The sequence below is a fragment of the Bombus vosnesenskii genome, unplaced genomic scaffold (assembly GCF_011952255.1).
Source record: "Bombus vosnesenskii isolate JDL3184/JDL3185 unplaced genomic scaffold, Bvos_JDL3184-5_v1.1 scf7180000016272, whole genome shotgun sequence".
Classification (NCBI taxonomy): Eukaryota; Metazoa; Arthropoda; class Insecta; order Hymenoptera; family Apidae; genus Bombus; species Bombus vosnesenskii.
Genome location: NW_022884341.1, coordinates 469,157 through 487,184, shown reverse-complemented (window position 1 = coordinate 487,184; position 18,028 = coordinate 469,157). Strand labels below are relative to the sequence as shown.

At 34.2% G+C, this 18,028-nt stretch overlaps 1 protein-coding gene and 1 long non-coding RNA gene across 2 annotated transcripts; both read right to left on the bottom strand.

The window, feature by feature from the left end:
* Window positions 1–518: 518 nt before the first annotated feature.
* Window positions 519–12,929, bottom strand: LOC117242232 (estradiol 17-beta-dehydrogenase 11-like). The gene is made up of 8 exons (XM_033508734.1): window positions 12,817–12,929; window positions 10,460–10,924; window positions 4,606–4,730; window positions 4,212–4,322; window positions 2,171–2,332; window positions 1,998–2,080; window positions 1,791–1,907; window positions 519–1,636 (listed from the first exon to the last, which is right to left on the bottom strand). Exons 2-8 carry the CDS (start codon window positions 10,686–10,688, stop codon window positions 1,441–1,443), a joined length of 1,023 nt encoding a protein of 340 aa, XP_033364625.1. The 5' UTR covers window positions 10,689–10,924; window positions 12,817–12,929; the 3' UTR covers window positions 519–1,440.
* Window positions 12,930–15,799: 2,870 nt separating this feature from the next.
* Window positions 15,800–16,294, bottom strand: LOC117242251. Its single transcript, XR_004495206.1, has 2 exons — window positions 16,203–16,294; window positions 15,800–15,914 (listed from the first exon to the last, which is right to left on the bottom strand). It is a non-coding gene; the product is annotated as an uncharacterized LOC117242251 (long non-coding RNA).
* Window positions 16,295–18,028: the final 1,734 nt, after the last annotated feature.

Here is an 18,028-nt window from a genome sequence, read left to right as displayed (position 1 = left end):
GCGTTTCGTAGTAATAATAGGGCATAAACATAAAACGTGTAATTATTCTGTATCTTTAGAAAATATTTCCAGGTATTGAGATAAATATATCGAGTACAAAAATGTGTGTCGTGTAAGTTGCACGATTGCAATGCGATGTTGCTGCAATGACACGGTTACTGAAAGCAATAAAAAACCACCATCATGTATACCGTTCCACTCATGAAACCATTGCGTTATCAATTATTGATATTGATAATAATAAATTGGTTTTCCAAATGGTACATTTGACTTTTTTCAATTCATTATAACTTTTGTCAAGAACTGAATTCTAAGAGTAATATCCAACAGTGAATTGTATGTTTGCGAAGGTCGTGAAACTTTAGTGAAAGTCGGTCATTTTGCATTTTATATTCTTTCATGCCTCTTTGCATCTATTTGGGTACAAGGATTTTTGAGTAATTGGGTTGCTAAATTAAAAACGAACGAATTATCCAATTTGTAGAATTGTTTAAACATTTGATATTCATAAATAACGCTGAAGAGTGGAAAATGTGATTTTATTATAATGTTCGTTTATAAAACAATCATTTGTATATCAGGGCGGACATATGGCACTCTGTTTTTAAAACGATAGCGTTCATACGATACATTAGTTGCGTTGGTTCGATAAGTTTTATCTCGAAAATCGGTAGTTTAAATAGGCCAATGCGTAAGTACAATTGATACAATTTTTCCAACTTTATTTTTTCTATTTGTCATCTGTAAACTGTTTCGTAATAACAGTCGACAGATTTATTACACGCGATTGATAAATATACTTGTTTGTTCTTTTAGCCGAATTATCAATAAAAAAATCTCAGGCTATTACAAATGTTCATTATACCGTACAAAGTAAATTATGAAAATTATACCTGTGTCGTATCTATCAATTTTTCTTATCTAACATTTATTAGCATTAAAATTGTAAACTTGTAATCTTAGATTTATAACCTTATTATCGTACTATGAAATTTTATTATTGTACGAAACACTAAAGCGATCCTTAACAACATATATATATATATGTATATATATGAAACTCTGTTGATATTGTGCAGTATTTTCCGAAAAACACAATACACTTACAATTATAAATAGAGAAATTCATGAAAGTCTCGGTGTATCTCTTAAAAATCTTCACTTCAATTCACTTCGTTATTCTACAAGACTTGAAGCCGTGTCTTTGGGAAATGGTAATTCTACAACTTTCTCGTTTCGCGAAACTTATTTTAATTTTGTGAAAGAACGACTCGCCTTGGAAACAAGCTATTTTGATTGTACATTAAAACTTGTACAAAATGGGTTTTTCACCGTTGCAATAACATGGTTATTATCTTATATTTATTACAAATGTTCCATGACTTCCACATACGCGTCATTTGTTCTTTCGATATGAAACTTTTTCAGATGACCAAATAATTATGGTTTCCTTTCGGAACTGGAAATACGTCTGGTCAATTGTTGATGAATAACTGTGGTGTCCGGATCTTTGGGCAACATAGTAGGAATAATTTCTTCTTCTTTCTTGGCAGGAGGAGATGATGAGTCTGATGGGTGAATCTTATTTAAAAGTAAACCTCGTACCAGCATGCCCGCACATTCCCACGGAAATGCCCTAAAAATCGCAATATAAATTAGTCTATTAGACGTCAAAGTGACGAAAAAGATATTTTTACTTTTTTTATTTTCTTATTTTTTATCATTTATCTTTTTCTCTTAGCTTTCTCTCATGAAACTTTTTAGCTTCATATTTCTATTGAATTATTTACCATTTCAGAATGAGCAAAATGCAAAGATAACCAGGTACTATAGCAACTTTTTCGTTGCATCGTATAGCGGAGATGATTCGATCCGCCACGTCGTTCGGAGTGAGCCTCGGCAAATATCTAAAAAATGCGGGGACAGATATACGAAATTAAATGTTTTACTAGTACATTTTTATTTATGTATGTGGATACAGGAAAAAAAGATTATACCTTGTTGAAACGTTATCAAACATGCCGGTGCTTCGAATGAAAAATGGGCATACCACTGTGCTATTAATGTTATATCCTTCAGCCTATAAACAGAGAAGGAAAATAATAGCATATTTGTTAAAATTAATTGAAAGAAAGCAATGACATTGATGTAAAAAAGGTAATAAACTTACAACTAGCTCCATATGAAGAGCTTCGTCGAATCCAATCGCCGCGAATTTTGAGGTGCAATAACTCACCAAATGTGACACTCCTATATGTCCAGCCATACTTGCAATGCTCACAATATGACCTCTGTTATCTTCTATCATCGAAGGCAAGAACGCCTTTGTTGTCTTGAGAAAGAGAAGAAAAAAATTATTATCATCTCTAATTGCCTTAAATTTATATCTATGCATTCATATGTCTGTTAATATTAAATTGATTTATTACGAAACATTAAAATATCCTAACGCTAAATTGTAATGATTGTCTCATTATCTTTAACAGTATGGGTCCCTCTATTTTCTTAGAAGAATAAAAAAGTTTATCTCAATGATAATAAAGTATACGAGTGCCAAATATATTCAGTTACATTTACAGAAACATGCAATGTTTGCTTGTAATTTTACATGCTGCTGACACAAGCAAATATAATTGTAAGACAAACTGTAATTTGTAAATACACTCTGACTACTTTACAGAATGAGCAAAGAGATAGAGAATCCAGCTAATCGAATTGCGAACGTTGGGAGCGGCAGCTTGGAGAACAATAATTGACGGTACTTCTCGGGGATATGGCCGTGACATCGGATATAACAAGAGACTCATTGGCTTGTGCTCTTTACAATGCTGTTAACCTACTTCCTTAGTCGTTAATCTATTTTTCTTCCGTTGTTCTTCCTCTGTTCATCACTTTCGAAAGTAGAACGGTCGGCGCGTAATCCGCGCATAACAAAATTGGGGTATCGAGGCAAGGTTCTTGAGAATCACGTATACGCGGAGTTTATATGTAATTCCTCGTGTCTTATAGAAGGAAGCATTTCGTTATGCCAATGAATCGACGAAATTGTGAAATGTGTGGTAATTCGAAGCGCAAGTACGCGTCGAAATTTTGCAGTCGAGGCTGAAGATGTGATTACATCCGAGGTTTGAAGAAAAGGACTTCGAGATGTCTCGAACAACGCGGTTGACAAACCTTGTCCCTCTGTTATCCTTTCTTTTTTGTCTTATTATTATCAAGCGAACATCAAGATGGATATCCCCATTGGAACGAGCTGATGACGAAACGCGGCTCATAAAATCGGTATTCTTCGAGCGGCCGCGCTATAATTTTCTCCGTGCTCCGAATCGGCTAGCTCTTCTATCGGCCGAACGTTCGTGTAAGTCGATGATGTCTCGACATGGATGGTGTCCCCCTGAACTTTCACTCTGTACCTTGTTACGTCGGCCAATCTCTGGTGATTCGCGAAATCACCGATATTTATATTGCTGGAAAGAAAGAGCTATTCTTAAGACAGTCTATGACGGACAATATCGTCATAACTTTGTCGAAGAAAATGTTTAGGATTCGAAGACATCATCTTCGACGATTATGGTCGAATAGTCGAATGGAACAAGAATGTGATAAACATAATTGCTTTTTCGACAGTGTGTTCGAGAATTACGTCAATGGGAGTTCGCATTGGAGAACTCGATGCTGTCTACGCATTTGGCAAGCATACTCCTCGTGTGTCGCAACTCTGAGACACGAGTATACTGGAACTGCACGGCCGACTGGCTGCATCTATCCGACCGGTTTTCTCACCTGACCCACGGCAATACTTCTAAACGGAGGGAACATCGGGCCTAGGAATGCCTCTCACTCGGGCTTTACGCTGCGAAAGGGAGAATTGTCTTTGAGTTTAAACCGATGGATCTGTTACGAAATCCGATCATACAAAAGCCACATACGAGAAGAGTGAGAAAATTTTGTGAAGTGCCACGTTCGTTTTGAGAGTCGGATCTTCCATAGAAATTAATACAACACGTGCATAGCCTATCAATAAATTAAAAATACCGGTTCCACGTGTATTGCTTTAATTGCTTGGTTAATCGTAAATTCGTAGGATAAGCTTCTGCACAGATGAAAACCTCATTATAATTTCGTAATTTCCAACGCTTCTGTTTTATCGCGTGATAAATTACGAGAGGAGAATTGAAATCAAAGATAATAAAGTTAAGATGAAAACATACCCAAAAGTGACTCATTACGTTAACTTCCATTGTTCGAATAATAAGGTTGTCCGGCGTGTCCAAAAGTCTATAGCCATTTCCTATACCTGCATTGTTTATCAGAATGGTTACCTGTAAGGTTTACATATGTAATCAATTGTCATAATTCGATTACTTAACAGGTTATGAAACCGAGTGATTTATGTCATAAAAATATCGCGAAAACGCAGTAATAGCAATTTCGGAATACTTTATTTCCTTTAAATAAAAATTATACAGTACAATAACCATCGCATATTAATGTTCTGGTTAAGAGGCTTTTAAAGATTTTCCAAAGTCTTGGAACTGATGTTTTCAAATTGAATGACATTGCGTTAACGATCTTCAATTATTGCATCGATTAAGCAATTCTCACCTTTCCAACTTCGTTCTTGACTTGCTCTGCTTTCTTGTAAATATCCTCCCGATCGCATAGGTCGCAAACATAACCATAACAGATACCACCTGCGGATTTCACCAGTTTGACAGTCTCCTCGATACCTGAAAATACGAAAGGAATCCCGTTAATAAATTAAATGGGCGACAGTAAACTTTCCATGAGGGCTGTGTTCTCAAAATCAGAAATTCAATGTTACTGATTAAGATGAAAATTGTATCAAAGAATCGTTATAACTAGACTACAGATCTTTATGTATCTATGGGAAATTTGAAGATGATTATATGAAATAACAATAGTACAGTGGAACCTCGATTAGAATATAAGAAAATAGTTAGACAGAGTTGTTCTTTGCAAGGAGGGTCGGAAAACAAGAAGAGAAACTGAAAGAAATTGTTACATTTTTACTCGAAACTTTACATTCTCGTTTCATATTAATATTTATGAAATAGTTCAAACTAAATAATTATTTCTCATTTCTTCATTAATACAAAATTATTCGATTACCGAAAAATTCGAACAGCATTATGGTCAGTTCGAATAATAATTATGGCTCTACTGCACTTTTCAATGTTGTTTATATTAGAATATTTTCAGTAAGACTTTTTACATATTGTCCTGTGTAGTATGGTTCAACTTAAACAATGATAAAATGCGATAAAAGATATAATGTCATCTTAGTAAACAAGCGCTTACATAACTGTACACAAACTACCTGATGCGATTTACAATATCACAACATATTTTGAATGCTCCAATCTTGATGTATAAAAAGTTTTCAGAAAGCTTATAAAGTTCGACTATTTCTCTATCTCCATAACAAGTCATCAGAGCAGACGAGTAAGGTCAACATACACAAGGATACGCTTATCAAGCAGCAGTCCCTCGATTACTGTTTCTTTTCACTTGTTTCATAATATGGTATTTCATGCAAATGAAATCACTTACTACATTCTTTATCCTGGCAAAGCTTACGAAGATTCAGAAGATTTGTAATTGCCGCTATCGCGCGCTGAAATATTCGCTAACAGCGAGAAACTAGGAAATACTAGGTCGCCCGGCAGAACACCTGTTGTCATTGATTAATATCGTGTCTGGATCTTTCTAGATCCTTTCCAGATTTCAAGATTTAGATAATTCAACTTTATTAATAACTTGTTCGTGATATATGCCACGGTGTAAATTCACAAAATGTAAGTTTAAATAAACTGTGGTGTAAATAATGTCATTAACAGTTAACATTACGAAACTAAAGAGAAAATTCATCTACGCTATCGATCATAAATACTGGGATATCTACTCTGGAAGACTAACCTTTTACATTGTTTAATATCTTACATTTTAAACTGCATATTCGAGTTTATTCCAGAATGGCACTTTTCCATTATGCTTCTCCAGGAAAATATATAACGAATTATTTATGATAAACGTTTCAATATTTCATGAAAGGTAATAATACAATTTATTATTTAGACTAACGTAGCGAGTGAATTAGACTTGGACCACTACAATTTTCAACCAAACGATTAAATAATTAGGAAATAAATGCATTTAGAAACATTTCATTTATGATAAACATCAGCAGATAGCCTAATACTTAGCGTTGACAGTGTAATTTAACTTTCTTTTATTTCTCAATAAGTTTAAAAAATCTGGACATAGCAGTGGATTGTTTGCCTAATCGAAAGAGCAACTTTTCGCGGGTAGAAAGTCGAAACGCGTGGAGAGGCAGTTGTTTCGCTTCTTGACTAAGTGGTACGCGTGCTCACGTAGAATATGAAAGATAATTGCAACACAAGGAATATCCTGTTTCTAGTTTATATTACATCCCATACGATTGTTCCGTTTTCTCGGCAAAGTCTACCGAATCAAAAATCCGATCGGTTCCCTAGTTATTCGCGGATAGAGATTGAAATCACGTTCGATTGAGCCACGCTCAATGTGATTACAAAACCGCGGCGGTGTCTATTGGAGAAAAGTGGGCACCGATATAGAAATCATGAGCGGGTGAACGAATCCAAAGGAACAGCCAAGAGAACCTGTACGGGAGAATACCGTAGTGGTAGCATAAAATTTCATATTTTTTCAACAATCAACCAGTTCGCCCAGGCCTTAAGTGTCGCGTTATATTGCTCTTTCTTGTTTCCTCGCGATCTGTTTGATCAACAACTTCAAAGTACAATTCATGATTTCTCATTTTTCGACGTTTATCTTCGCGTTTAAAAGACTGCGCATGTAACGACTGCGGATGCCATTCATTGCAAATGATACTTCGGAAGTATCTACTTAAAAATATTATATTTTTAGATATCGATAAAGCTGAATCGAATCAAATGATAAATATAATCAAAAATATTTGTAAACGAATGCAGTGTTCCAACATCCAAACAAGTAGGACAATTTCTAATTAGTCATACTCAGAGTGTGCAAATACGTTATTACAAGTTTCTTCTGTTCATCAAAAGATAATTTGTTGCCGCAATTTCTTCCATAACTCTGAGGTGGTATTACCAGGTACGTGCGTAAAAATCAATACTAGTTTTATGTTAAAAGCAAATAACATTTAGTCACTAATAAAACTTACTTTAAAATGCAAATAACGCCACAGTTAGAGTTACTTCTACGACTACGACTAACTATGCTACAATAGTCACGATTACTTGCACGCGCATCGCCAAATCGTCGTGCATGTAGATCTCACGACGCTCAATGCTTCACTTTTCTTGTACCCTGATCTGAGCGTGTATTTATGGCGTGGGCAGAGGTACGCCTGGCTTTCTTGCCTTTAGACGCGGTGACATCACCTTTTTACCCGAACGTGCAGAGATCGCGCATGTAATTCTTCACGTGTAGATTGCACTTGACCGCTTGACCGCTTGACCGATCTGCGTGTTTAGTCTGCGCGTACAAAAAAATTCATTTGAGTTGCTGATGGAGCAACCCCATCCAATGTATTGCATGAAAACCATGTAGTGTTGTTGGGATAAGTAACATGTTATACTGTATGATGTATTATATATTATAAGATGTATGGTAAATATTATATAATAACATGATTATTTTCCAAGTTATTCCATTTATTTATAATGCAATTTTCAAATAGAATCGAAGCAAGATTTCTCTATCGTAATTTTTATTAAATAATTCAATCGTTTGTTAATCTGTAAGTCATGTAAAAGACACTACAACCGAACTTATTTATTTCAGGTATAGTTTACCTCAGGTATTAGCTGAAGTATTCGTCACCTAGGTTTTAAGAAAAGAAGGCGAAGACACGGAGGATTATGATTCACATTGGTTCACTCAAGATCTATGAAATTTTATGGAGACAGTGAACGATGAAAATCAGCCGAAGATACGTCACATCATTGATTCGAGATCATTAACACGGCCGAATTTCAAAAGGTTGTTCCGTATTCTGTAGTCATCGTCAGAATATAATAATGTTAAGTATGATTATTGCACAAGAGAATTTTCGTTCTGTCATTTTGTATTGAATTGCTTGTATTAATTTTTAAAATCGGATGTTTAGATTTGTTATTTATCGAGATTTATATATGCGATATTCTTCGGATTATCCATTTATTTATAAGTTCTCATATTATGAAAATTTTTCCCTAATTTTTATATATTTTCCATTTGTAAGCTAATCCTTCTAAGATCGAATACTTGTAGTTTGTGAGTATAATTATTTTTTGATTAATTACCAATAATAGAAATACATGTCTGATGTTTACCTAAAGAAACAATAAAACACTAAAATGTGAGCCCAGTTTTACCGGAAATAAATATGTTAAATTAAAAATTATAAAGAATTATCACGCGCATATACGAATGGAAACAAGAAATTTTGTGCTATTACTTATAATTTTCATTCAATTCAACTTAACATGGCACAATTAACAAATAATTATTAATTATAATAATAAAGGATAATTAAGAAGAATAATTGAGGCTGGGAACTAAAAACCTAATAATATAATAAGTGTCGTGATAATTCACGTGCATAAGTATTGTTTATTTTAACGCCTATCGTGTAAATAATTGTTATACATTGTCGATTAATAGTTGCTTATGCCGGAAGCAAGAAAAATAGGTAATAGCGCTGTATATAGATTTTATAAGGCCAACACGATCACGAATTTAATTTCTGCAACTTTGAAATGTAGAATTTAATTTGGATGGCTTCGTGGAAAATAGAAAGTGTTTCACATCGAGAGCTCTGGAACGTATCTTATCATAATTGTAATCTCGTTTTAAACGAGATAGGAACTCGTAACTCGGATGACTCAATCCTTTTCAGTTCCCAAACTTCACATAAGTAAGTAAATCATTACATAAGCAAAAAAATGTTCTGTATTCTGAATGTTTCTAATCATGATTCCACAAATAATGTAACGAGGGTAACATCTGATTAGCGAATGTATACCAAGGTTACCTAATATATACTATATATTTTGCCCTTAATTATTGTAATTTAGATTTCACACCACAATGATTATTCTCTCAGGTTGTCCAGTTTCTTTTCCAAGTTAGGACTTATTCACAGTATCCATCGCTACAGCCAAACTTTTTAAACTTTTAACTATTTTAAGAACGAACAGATAAAAAAATTAAAAAAGAACAAAGAAATAAAAAGCATGGAGCTAATAGTAAAAAGACATAAAATAAATAAAAATGCAAGAGTAAGAAGGGAGTCGTGTCCACTGTGTAAAAATTCAACAATGAATAAATCATAATCATCATAATCGGAAAGACAAATGGGAAGGACAAAACTGATAGTTCTCCACGATTTTTATATTCCAACCGGGATGAAAGCAAGGACGTAACGTGACGTTTGGAAATTAAGCACCGTGTGTTCGGTTCGATTGATTCGCGTTAGAAGTCCAGGCACGCTTCGAACGACCTTGAAATTTAGATGATCATCAAGAGACGAGCGTGGTTCGTGTAATGCGCGACTATAATTATCTCGTCGACATCAAGAAGGCGGCCTTCGTATTCTAGTCAAGGCCTAAACACTTGGTGGATAGTTCGTTCGTGGATCGAACACTTTCGATTTCGATGACCCGAAACGACCACGTTTCGTTTAATTGTCATGAAAGATATATAGGTAGACACGAATATATAGATCTCTTGAAACCTTTTCGTATATTGTTTCAAATCCGTTAAGAAATTTATGAAAAATAAGATAATAGAAAAAGTGCTTGATGAAAATTCTTGAAAAACATCATCGTTTTATACGAGAATAACTATACAAAACAAATGTTTGCTTCTTTCAGGCGAGGATGATTGGTGCCCTTTAGGATTATTGCATTTATGAATTTTAAAGATGCGATAAGATCGTAATTCATTGACAAATTTCAAATGCAACATACAAAAAAGCGAGACGAATCGTATATAATATCGTATTAAAGGTTATTGATGGTTGAGAATTAGATTATGAATATACGACTGCCTACGACCCTCGAAGAATATATTATCAAGAATCTACGTTATGTTAAGATTGCATAATAGACGTTGTTAAGGAAGCAGTTATGTCACGTTAAGTTAGTCTCATGCTTGCCGGTGATAGCTCGTTGAAATCTGTGTCTTAAACGGATTGGTGTAGTTAGATAGTTTTCTGTTTTATGTCACTGTCTATTTCTAGCATCGCTACGCGATCTGTCTCATCGCCAGGTATTTGTTTGAGAATTTATTTTTCCAATTTGAAATTCCAGTAATAATCCCTGTCCCCGCTGAAACTGTTCTCAATTAATTCAACCTTAAAATTCGATAATCACAAAAACAGCTTAATTCTCTAATCAAATTTATTAATTTCGAAACGGGTACTTACCAGCCTTGTTAACGTCCCAGATGACAACGATGGCGCCCAGATTAGCTAGCCTGAGAGTGACAAGCCTTCCCAAGACGCCACCACCCCCAGTCACCAAAGCAATCTCTCCAGCTATACTCTTCATCTTATACTTCTCCGGGATAAATAATCTGATGGTATTCTTGATGATGAATCCTACCGTGAGGATCAGGAAACCGATCACGTTTGCGACGTCGGCGAGAAGAGACATGATCGACACCTTTTCTTTTTTTTTTTTTGGCCAAATGTTTCAACTGTTTGGACTTGCTTCAACGTTTTATATATACGCAACTCTTCTATGATTCGAAGACGTCGAACGATCAGGATGTCATAGCTTGTCGCAGTTCGAAGAATGTATTAATTGCCAGCAGAAAAACCGTTGCTGGAACTACGGCTAAAAACTGGATAATGCCGGAGTAAACACCGTATCTAATGCTCTGGATTTGTCTGGAAAACATAATTATTACCACTATGAAATAACAAATTAAGGACTTAAGGTTGGTCGTACGAGCGAGATCAATAATATATAACGATATATTATATTTATCGAATATTGTATTTTTTTCTGTCATTATGCGATTCGTTATATTTGATGATTACCGAACATATAAAAAGGATTTTAAACGAACAAATAGTTAATAACGTAATACGAATATTCCGATGAATGTACACAATTTCGTGTTCTAATCGATCGAGGAATGAAAAATAAATGTAAAGAAATGATATTTGCAAGTTCATCGACCAGCTCCGTTAGCTACTCTAGTGGTATAGAAACTAGTTTACGCTTTCTCCAAAATTTCGTATCACTTTCTTTTTATTCTCTTAGGAAATAGGACGTCCGAAGACGAGAATAATAGCGCAAAGATTTGGGACGTTACCTGAACTTTGTTCTTTTTAACGAAATTAATACTTCGTTTCCTTGAACGTTTCAGAACAGAATATTTCCGTTCGCTTTCCTATTACGCTATACAACTTACAATACCAACGCAATTCACGATTTTTCCGGTAGTTGATGTTACGACGAACCACGAATATCCAGCATCGATTCACTTTCTAATGAGACGCGAAATTCACTTTCGATTTTCAGCCATGTATTCCACTCACGGAAAGCTCGTAATTTTTCGGTTACTTTCAGCTACAAAACCATCACGAATAAAATGATTTTTTTGTGTGTACGAAATGAAACGGATGAAAACGAAGATTAAAGGGTTATAACTGTTACCCGAATTCGTTTCGTGGTATAGTATCTATGTACTTGTTCGAATCGATGAAAGAGAAACAACACGTATTACGTATTACGTATAAACATTACAAGCATAAATCTTAAAAATCAGGAAACAGAACAAAAAGTACTTTTTAACTTGTCGAAAATAAATCTTAAATTTTTCGCGCGTAATATTAATTATGTAGTACGTTATTATTTTCTCGCTATTACTCGATACATATATCACTTGATATTATTCGACATTCTTGCACGTTATTTATGACAATATTTTACGTCTACAAAATTAAACGACCATGTTCTAATTTATACAAAATTAAATGGTAATGTTCTAACTAATATAAAAAGCTACATTGATGATTTAAACCATCAGCGAATTTCTGTGTCGCGTTTCGTGTGTCAGAACACAGCATCAACGAGGTACAACGAAACCATAATAATAATCGTGCACACGAAGCTTTTTATGTCGATCTAATTTCCTTCAATTATTCGATCTAGTTTACAACTGAATGATACTTCGATAGTTACATCGGGCATTCTCGATCATCGTTTTTTGAAAAATTTAATAAATTAAAAGCGAATTTCGAGCTACATTAAAAATACACAAATGGTGTTTATTATCAGATATCGCGGGAAGAAAAGAGACGAAGAAGACAAAATAACAACGACACTGACACTTTTCGAAGGATCTAGCGAAACTCGATTCGAGAAATCGGAGGGCTACTTTCAAAACTGTCCACTTGCGAGAAACTATCGAGTATCGTTAATACATGAATTCAATTTGCGGTCGTTGTAAGCTGTAAGTCTTCCTTATCGTTACGCCTCGATATTTATAGAGTTCTTATACCAAGAAATTCCTCGTGACTTGTGATATATCTTAACGAATAAATGAAGATAAAAATGAAAAGAGATATTCCTCGATTCAGACGATTCCTCTTGTAAAATTTATAAAATATACACGATCGATTAACAATGTGTAGATTAGATAAAAAGGATCTTACTATCGGAACGTGGATCTCTTCTGGCGTTGCGGAGTCATTCGCGTTCGCAAACGAAAACAGGCGAAACACGGGTGAAACGAGGAGGGAACGTGCCAGTAAGGTACGAAAGTACGTACCTATGCGAAAGTCGCCCACTGAACGAGAGATACTCGTCTCACCGGCACTACGGTCGTCGGTCTACTGAATAAAACGGTGGCTTCGGTACGCCTTTACCCCCTCGACGATCTCCAGCAGCAGACTGCGAGCATCAGCCGAGATACATAAGTAACAAGCATTAATATAAGCGTGGTAATTGCACGTGCATCAATCAATTATCTTTTGTGTGTTATCTTTCTTTCCTTTAGGCGTTTAGATCGGTTGTCGTTGATCTAGAACGGATTTTTTAACACAATGAATATTTCTTAATAGAATGACGATATATTATAAGTATAATTATAAATTATTATTTATTTATACAATAATTGGTATAGTGACCATTTTGTTACGTAGACCGTATGGTGAATCCCAAATAAATAGAAAAAAAGATATACATAGGTTTAAGGTAGACTTTTGCAAAATATTTCAATGTAAAATTTACTACTGTACTTTGTAAATTCATTGGTAAATAAGGTGCACAGATGTAAGAAGCAATGATTTTACTTGTTACTCCGGTTTCTCCTTCGTTCCTTCGTCACGAAAACCCGTTATCCTCATCCAAATCGCTTCCTTTACCTTCCAAGATTCCCAAAAAGAAACTCGATTCATTTCATTATAGTACAAATAACTTCCAAGTTTTGTCAAAGAAATATTTCATGACAACTTCTTTTGCTTTTTGTCGCGTAAAATATTATGTAATCGTATCATGCATAGCTGACATCTGAAGAAATTCAAACCCTTAATCTCTGCAGATTCTCACATGGATCCGTTATAACGTAATCATTGATAGCTTCGTGACATCGTTCGGTTTCATCATGGCTCGTTGTTCGCGCAATTTACCAACTGATACACCGATACAACGGTACCTCGATACAAAACGTTCGTTGATCCACCGGCGCATTTCCTTCGGTTAAGGCGTCGCGTCGCAGTAACGAGACTTGACCGAAGGAGAGAGTAGCCTCTTGAAGGAAATAAGGCGATGAACAAATGAATTTTTGTGTACGAATATTCTCTATGCCTAGCTATATGTTGCTATATATCAGCTTTCATTGTCGTTGTACACACGATGGATACTAAGAGATACCAGTTTATCATGCCAAGGTGATCCAGTTGATATTCGAGAAGTAAAAATAATGTTCAGGTAGCAGATGTTTTATCTGAGAAGGAAGACCAATGCGCGAGTAAAAATGATGGGAACTCTAGGCCCAGAAATCATATCTGATTATTACAATTATAGCTGACTATTATTTGGAACGTTAGAACAGAAATACTATTGCTATGGAAATTCGAATCGAACAATGTTTACTCTGTTCTCCTTGATATCGATAGCGTGGCTAAGTCTGAAACATAATTTTGATTTATCTGCGTCAAGAGATATCGTTTCGTATAAACAAAACATTGATAATATCCACATATGAATGTTTCATTTTAAAAAGAAAAATTACTAATCGTAGCGAAGAAATAAGATTATTTTTAATTTTACCCTTTTCCTTACGATGAGTACATATATGTTTGAAAATTTCTAATAAACTAAAAGGCTGCCTAATTATTTTGTAAATTTACGATGAAATGGAAAGTTACATTCCACCGTATAACCATTGAACTTGAAATACAAGATATCTTTCTCTTGGCGATTTAGCAAAACTACAGGTTGTTTCACGAAGCTCGAGAAGAGCAGCAGGTGAAAGTGACCGATTCCGAATAATTCGGAAGTTCTTGTCAAAGCATTTCGCATTAAATCAATAATTGATTGTTAACGATGTTGATCGCTCGAAAAATTTTTGTGACGTTAAAGTGTGGGGAAGGGAAGAAGTAAAAGATCATTAGCACCGAGTTTTCGTAATGATCTTTCCAAGAAAACCGCCCCCTCTTAACAAATGCCGTGACGTTAATAATAATTATTATATTACTCATATTTTTATTATCTTATTTTGAGCACGTTTTAGTAATCTAAAAATAAACCAATTAACTTTTTGGCATTTATCTTCTTAGTTCAGATACATTCCACCTTAACTCCTTGAAATACCATGTTTGATGATATGAAGTAATTACAATATCACAATTCGATTAAAAAAATTTTTTTTTTTAACTTTAAGATTTCTTTAAGAAAAGAAATGATTATTTGTAGAAAACAAAGATAGTAAAATACTCACCATTTTTATTTTGTAATTTGGAACAAATAGACAGCTAAAGTATGTTTTAGGAGTGAGCGAAACCGTTAACATTCGAGATACATATTTGAGTAGAAAGGATCTTGATAATCGTTGTCCAAGTTGTCGTTTGCTTCTCTAGATAATTACTAAATAGGCAAATATGAAAACGTACAGATGTTAGGACTTTGGAACCACTTTTTGACTCTGTATGTTTTTATATATATTTCACTGTATGAATAATTTTGCATTCTATTGTATGAATAATTTAAATGATTTATAATCTAAATACACTAATTTTGTAGATTGTGAATTTTCATCTTTAATTTAAAAATTAAAATGAGTGTACCGTCAATTTTGAAAAATCGATTAGAAATTTAGCAATTTGCATATGTACATACACATGTAAGTACATATTTTGTACAGAGGGTTATCAAGTCTTTGAGTTTGCGTCGCGTCGGTAGATACATTTGAGATAGAGATACTCGCCCATAGATGGCGTTTCTGTATCGGAAACTTGGTAGGTTTAATTTGTAATGAAGTTTAATTTCGTAAAACAATTATAAATTACCAAATATTTTTCGAAAAGAAAACAATAAAAAAAAAACAAAAAATATTATCTTTTTCCAGAATACATAGGTATTACAGGCTACATTTCGTACTATGAAGTACGCTTTGTAGGATTACTTTTATGAGGCATATTCGTGTTTTCATCGCACGTGCGCCAATCCTTGAGCGCCATAAGCGATAAAAGAAAATTTAGTATGTCCTGTCTGCTCCAAAGGAAACAATAAAAGTGTACAATAGCTCGTAGTGTTGTTTACCTTTCATTTATTCATTAATTCATGTACGACTCATTACGAGGATCAACAGGTTGCATGGGTAATGAAATGGCAGCGCTGATCTGGCATTGTTCCACACTTGTTTCTCTACAACATGTGATTTATCCTTTGCTATGATCGAAACTGACGAAGGTTTTTTGACGAAAGTATTTTTTCAAAGAGCAAAATTTTAATAATCAAGCGAAAATGTAATAGGAGATACGCGATTTGCATCGAAAATGATAGTTTTAGAGTATCCTGAAACAGTAGGAGTCAAAAGTGTAAAAAATGTAAATTATGGAATTTTTCCTCCTTCGTGTTCTATAAGCACGGATCGTTAATAACGTTTCCATTTCTCTACTTTTTTCGTCTTTTGTAGAAAGAAGTACTACTGACCTAGATCTGGAGTGACGTCCTTTCACCCGGCATTCGATAAGTTTTGCTATCTTCCTACGCTTATGCTACGAAACTCATTCGTGTGAACTGGATTCTCTCTGTAATTCGAATTACAATCACGCGTGTAAGTACATGTACGCGAATTATCTTCAAGTACAGACGAACGTACATTTTCCAGTGTGCGTACATACGTGTATGGTCGAAAAACGAAATAAATCGTTTCGATTGTGTAAGCTGGAGTATTATAATGCTCCATCTACATTTCATGCACGTAATTCGAAGATTCACTTGAATCTCGTAACTTTCTACCCGAAGAAGAATAACACAGTCTGATGGATTGCAAATCAATGATCTCCGGTAATTTCCCATAATACATGTATTGTTCTCTTGCAACTTTGATGGTAGCAAAGGAGGGAAGAATTCGGAATACTGAAATTAAAATGTCTTCCTTAATTAAAATGTCTTATCTGGTATTTTTTCAGATTTCAGCATATGTACATTGAAATATTTCAAGTTCCACGTGTATTTTATCTTTTAAGTAAAATTATATATTACACAGGCTGTCATAAAATAATAATTAAATATTTTAAATTCAATGAAGAAAAATCAAAAGATGTTACAAAGAAAATGATAAAATTTAAATTTCCTTTAGGTGTGGTAAATAGGACATTTCAACTAAAGAGGGCAAAATATTAACGAAGACCATTGCAAAATAAACGATAATAATATCGATGTCAAGAAATAAAGAAAAAGATATTAATTAGGATAACTACTTTCTTTAACTATTCTCTTTGAATCTAAATATTTTTTCAACGAATTAAAAATTTATATTAAGGAATTAAGCATTGCAATTGAATTGAATGTGAAGGTATGCAAGAGTAACAACAAATCCCTTGGTTCATCATTTTCCTAAATGGAGATTATAATTTTTGCAATTTTCTTTCTATACCCTTCATGCTCTATATATGTACATACACATATAGCCAATGCAGTCAACCGCGTGCTAACGCGGTATAAAATGATAGGATGGATAAAAAGACAGGAAGAGAGAGGAACTTTCACCATAAAACCCAGTGCAGGCTTTTTCTACGGTATTAGGGATCTGTAGCATATTCATCTCGTGAGATACTATACTATAGTAAATCCAGTAATGTATAGGAAGTGGGTTCTTTTGGCGCTACTTCAGCTTCAATCTCATCATTTCCTTCGTTATTATCTGATTCTTCATTGTCCGAATTTATTATTTAATTTTGGACTACATATTTTCACAACAAATCGTATGTATTTATATTTAATAAAGCCCACGTATATTGGTATTATATATGGTATATATATTATACAGTATATGAAAAAACACATCAACAGAGAAATCTAAAAAATATTTCTTTACAAAACTATGAATCAGTAGTCAAATCAGTGATTTAAATGCAATAGTACGATACGAGGACGGGGACTGTGTAGGTGGGGAATAAAGAAACACTCTTACAATACCTTCCAAGAGGGTTTCTGACTACGTGACTGAGCACAGTTTAAAGTCACGCAAAGCATCGCGGGTCTTGCAATTTAGTCAGTGAACACCAGTCGATCAATTGACACAGAGGTGGATAGATAAAGTAAAATATAATTTTTCGAATCCACGTATCTTTGCACCATTTCTCGCATCTAAGAAAGGCAACAATCTCAGAAAGTGTGTTCAAAAGGTAAAGAGATAGTAACCGTTTCAAAAGTCCGTTTCGCGCGTTACTTTAAATTAAACGATTCGTCCGTAACATAGTGGAAAAGTGGAAAGTCATTTTTTATTGAAGATAAAATGGACTAAAATAAAT